This window comes from Trichosurus vulpecula, chromosome 2 (assembly GCF_011100635.1).
Source record: "Trichosurus vulpecula isolate mTriVul1 chromosome 2, mTriVul1.pri, whole genome shotgun sequence".
In the NCBI taxonomy this organism is placed as follows: domain Eukaryota; kingdom Metazoa; phylum Chordata; class Mammalia; order Diprotodontia; family Phalangeridae; genus Trichosurus; species Trichosurus vulpecula.
Genome location: NC_050574.1, coordinates 87334072 through 87339002, shown reverse-complemented (window position 1 = coordinate 87339002; position 4931 = coordinate 87334072). Strand labels below are relative to the sequence as shown.

Genomic DNA, 4931 nt, shown 5'->3' with positions numbered 1-4931 from the left:
TTGGTGGATGAGCTAATGGAGACATAGGGTTGGGGTCTCCTCAGAGAGGAGCATCGGGTTTCTCATTACTTCTGCCTGAGGGAGGCTAAGGGTCAAGGTGAAGGAAGGGGCAATGGGGATATAGCGGAAAGAAAGAATTTGCATCATATCCCACTTTTATTTATTGAGTCTCTTTAGCTGTCTAGAGCTTAGGTTAGAAGAACTCCAAGGGTCCTTCCAGGTGTATCTCTACTTCAATGGCACCATGCCATGGTGGAAGGAGAGAATGAGCAAAAGGGATTTTGATCATTATATCATAGACTCTCTGAACTGGAGGAGCTCTCAGCAGTTATCTAATCCAGCTGACACAATGTACAGAGGAAATAGGTAAAGCATGATCTATTCACAGTAGGTAAAGTATTATGGGATTTTACTTTTGGAAGGGAAATTCATGGTGCTGTGGAGATTAACACCTTCTTAAAGAGAATGACATGAAATCATATTTACATAGGATGTTAAGGTATTCGAAATTATATACACTTATTATATATATACATACATTACATACATATATATTATTTGATCCTCACACCTTCCCTATGAGGTAGGTACTATTATCTCTTTTATAAATGAAGAAGCAGAGACTGAGAGAGGCTAAATAACTCTCCAGACCTCGGACTAATAACAACGTAACAAGTGGAAATGTGAGATTGGCAAAGCACTTTACATATTTCATCTCATTTGAGCCTCACAACAATTTTGTGAAGTGCATGCTATCATTCCTGCCATTACAAATGAGGAAACTGGAGATGAGAGAGGTTAAGTGATTTTCCCAGAATCACAGAGCTAGTAAGTCTTTGAGGCAAGAGTTTAAGACTTTTATCATTCCAAGTCTAGTGGTTATTTCTGTTATTCCTGTTATTTCTTGAATATTTCCAAGGACTGGAAGCTCACTCCCCCTATCATTATAAAGCTCTGTAGTTGGAAAATGCAGCTATTTCAAAATTATTTCTGTTATGGTATTTAAATTGTCTTTCAAATAAATTAAACCATTGATGATCTACATCTTATTTCTGGAGACACAAGATTCAGGGGGCATAGTAGCTTATTCTTAGTTATCTCTTTTCCATGATGTTTTAGCATAGAAAAATTAGATTGACACCCGTGCATCCTGCTAAGGATCACTGTGTTAGGATATGGGTTTTAGCTACAAGGCTTTATAGACCTTGTTGTACAATGGGATAGGGAAGTTGACTTTGAGGGAATAATTACTGTACCTGTAAATCTAAATTTCCTTTAAGAAGGAGGGGGTCAGTTCATATTCCATCCCTCCATGCCTTAATGGTAGGTAGATGGCACAGTGGATAGAGCGCTGTACCTGAAGCAAGAGAGACCCAGGTTCTAATCCAACCTCAGTCACTTACTAGCATGTGAGGCTGGACAAGTCACTTTAACTCTGTTTGTCTCAGTTTCTTTAATTATGAAATGGTTACAATGTTAACACATACTTCACAGTGCTATTGTGATGATTAATGACATGATATTTAGCACAGTGCCTGGTATATAGTAGGTGTTTATTAATGCTTCACCCTTCCTCCTTTCCCCTCTTACTTCCTTGCTCCCTCCCCCCTTCCTTCCTTTCTTTCTAACTTCCTTCTTCCCTTCCTCTCTTCTTCCCTTCCTTCACTTCTTCCTTCCTTCTTTTTATCTACATACTGGCTACTGTACTCATCTAAATGGACCTTTTTCCAAAGTAATACCTCAAGGAGAAGAGAAGGCAAGTTCAGGATGGGGTGAGTGAAATTTATTGAAACAACTGCTGCTGAACTCATTTGGGGAGGAACAAGAGCTCAGCCAAGTGGCTGAGGGGAATAGAAAGTCTAAAATGTTAGACTGGAAGATTTCTCATAGCCATTCCAGTTCTAGCTTCCTCATGCTATATATGAAGAAAGAGTCAATTTATGCAATAAGGTGACTTGTCCAGGGTCACTCAATTTCTCTGTAAGTGGCAGAGCCATCATTAAAAACTCCATGCCTGCTGCTCTTCTGGCCTCATGCTCTACACACTAGCCCATGCTCTGTGCCACCCTCCCCTTCTACCATGCATCCCCTCTTCAAGTTTAGAAAGCCCTGCCACAGAAGCATTCAGTCCTGCTCTGAGGACCAGTTATGGACTGTCTGTCTGCAGCTTGCTATGCCAGGCGCAGTCACAGCAAACGAGGACCCCAAGGGGGAGCATTAGATTATAGTTAATTCAGAGAAAGTCCCACAGTTGAAATGTTTTTTCTCCTTATATACTTCTCCAGGGCAGAGGCTTAACTTATTTGTGTTTTTGTATCCCTACTACCTCACACTTTGCCTACCTGACATGTAGTAAGCTGTCAGTTAATATCGGTTGACTTCTTTGCACTGAATTTTATGTGAGGAATGTGGGCTGGTTCTCTGTTTTTGGAGTCACTACCTTCTCATAAGAGAGAAACATACGTCTCTAAAAAGTCATGTTTCTGTCTGCCAGACTCTGGTTTTGTAGGTCCTAACAAGATTCTTGTTTTGAGATTCTATAATGAATGATTAATTATGTTATAAATAAAATGATTTATATAACCATAATAAACATTCACAATTATATCCTGTGAGGTTTTCAAAGGAGTTTCATAGGATCATGTATTTATAGCTAAAAGCGACCTTAGAACACATTGAGTCTACTCCCTTCATTTTAGACTTGAGGAAACTGAGACCCAGGCAGGTGGAGTGAAAGGAAGATGAGAAGATGAGAAAGAGGCAAGGAGAGAGGGATGGCAGAGAGAGAGAGAGAGAGAGAGAGAGAGACAGACAGACAGACAGACAGACAAAGAGAGAGAGAGACAGAGACAGGGACAGAGACATGGAGACGGAGGCAAAAAGACGGAGACTGTGAACAGAAATGAACAAACCCTGGTGAAATACATATATTCAATTTAAAAAGCTCAGGATTAATGAACCCTGTGTGGGGGATGGTGTTCCTCTATTGCCTTTATGGTTTAATGGTCATCTATATGCCCTATTTGAAGAAGAAATACCAGAACAGTCAAATAGAAATAGGCCAGTGTCTCCTGGATGTGTAAGAGAAATATTTCTTGTCAAAAACCGCATTTAGACTTTGGTAACTCATTAAAATTAGCAGCCTAGGGCCCCTGACCTCTGGCCTCTGATCACTTTTGTGGCTTTGTCTGCAGGGAAGAAGTCTCTGCTAGGATGCTGGGCTCCTCCTCCAACCACACATTACTGAATACAGCTACTTTCATCCTTCTGGGTGTCCCAGGGCTGGAGACAGCTCACATTTGGCTGGGAGTCCCACTGAGTGCCATGTACTCTGTAGTTCTATTAGGAAATATAATCATTGTGACTGTGATATGGACAGACAGTGCCCTGCATGAGCCCATGTATCATTTCCTGTGTGTCCTAGCTGCTGTGGACATTGTCATGTCGACCTCTGTGACCCCAAAGATGTTGAACATCTTCTGGTCAGGCAATGGTGTCATTGGCTTTGCTGCCTGCTTCACCCAGATGTACATCGTCCATGCCACCACAGCGATAGAAACAGGGTTACTCCTGGCCATGGCCTTTGACCGCTATATAGCCATCTGTAAACCTCTGCATTACCAAACCATCCTCACACCACGGACCATGGTAGGAATGGGCCTGACCATCATAGCAAGAGCTATCACAGCTATGACTCCAATGACCTGGATGGTGGTCCATCTGCCATACTGTGCCTCCCATGTGGTCCCCCATTCCTACTGTGAACACATGGCTGTGGCCAAGTTGGCATGTGCTGATCACATGCCCAGCAGTCTTTATAGTTTGATTATTTCCTTCATCATTGTAGGGATTGATGTGATCTTCATTGCTATTTCCTACAGTCTGATCCTCCAGGCTGTGTTCAGGCTCCCCTCTCCAGATGCACGGATGAAAGCACTAAGCACATGTGGTTCGCATGTGAGTGTCATGGTCCTCTACTACTTGCCAGGCATTTTGTCCATCTATGTGGCCTGGTCAGGGCAGCATGTAGTGCCCTTGCACACAGAGGTGCTGCTGGCTGATTTCTACCTAGTCATCCCTCCTATGCTGAACCCTCTTATCTATGGCCTGAAGACAAAGCGTATCAGGGAGAGAGTGTGGAATGCATTGACTACTAGCTTCCCTGGCCATGTCTGAGAAAACTCAGCAAAAGAGAAAAGAGGTACTAAAGTGTTTGTAATGGAAAATAGTGAATCAAGAAGGGAGAGACAAGCTCAGAAGTAAGTGGGGGTATTGGAATATTGTCTTTATATCTATCATTCATTTCTGACAGGATTGTTCTCACATCGGGCATTTTGTAGAACTCCTCAAATTATAGTGGCAGTCATCCTAACTAAATTATTTCCAAACTAAAGATGATATTTCAGACACTCAGGTATTTATATTCCTTATCTTGGGTCTTCATTCAAAAATTATTCTTTGCGTTTGGTTCTCCGTCAGTAAGCCAACAAGCAACTTGTATGTGCCAGGCTGGTTGGTTGATTGTTGTCCTTCATTCTCAAAGAAGACCAAATTGATACCACTATGTTAGCGTCAAGTTACAGCACATCTTACTATGGCTGATTAGACCAGTACAAGCTCAGAATGTTCTACCACAGGTTGGGCACAAATTGTCCAAGCGAATATTTGGGGCAGATTCTCTAAATTTGTACATATTGCATTTCTTTTCACACTCAGCACCTTCTCTGATGAGGGAACATCACGCTAGGTGATCCTCTGCCAGTGACTCCCATGTCACACAATCAATTCCAAAGTTCTTAAGAGAGATTTGAGAGTGTCCTCATATTACGTCTTCTGACCACCATGTGAGTGCTTGCCCTGTGTGCGTTTTCTATAAAATGCTCTTTTCAGCAAGTGTATGTTTGACATTCAAACAATATTTCCAGCTCATA

General features: G+C 41.9%; 1 protein-coding gene across 1 annotated transcript; it reads left to right on the top strand.

Moving 5' to 3' along the window:
- The first annotated feature begins 3213 nt into the window (after nt 1-3213).
- On the top strand, nt 3214-4176 carry LOC118836634 (olfactory receptor 52I2-like). The gene has a single exon (XM_036743873.1). It carries the CDS (start codon nt 3214-3216, stop codon nt 4174-4176), a length of 963 nt encoding a protein of 320 aa, XP_036599768.1.
- Nucleotides 4177-4931: the final 755 nt, after the last annotated feature.

What these genes read in the sequence shown, in the direction of transcription:
- LOC118836634 (XM_036743873.1), top strand. Translation starts at nt 3,214, where the DNA reads ATGCTGGGCTCCTCCTCCAACCACACATTACTGAATACAGCTACTTTC.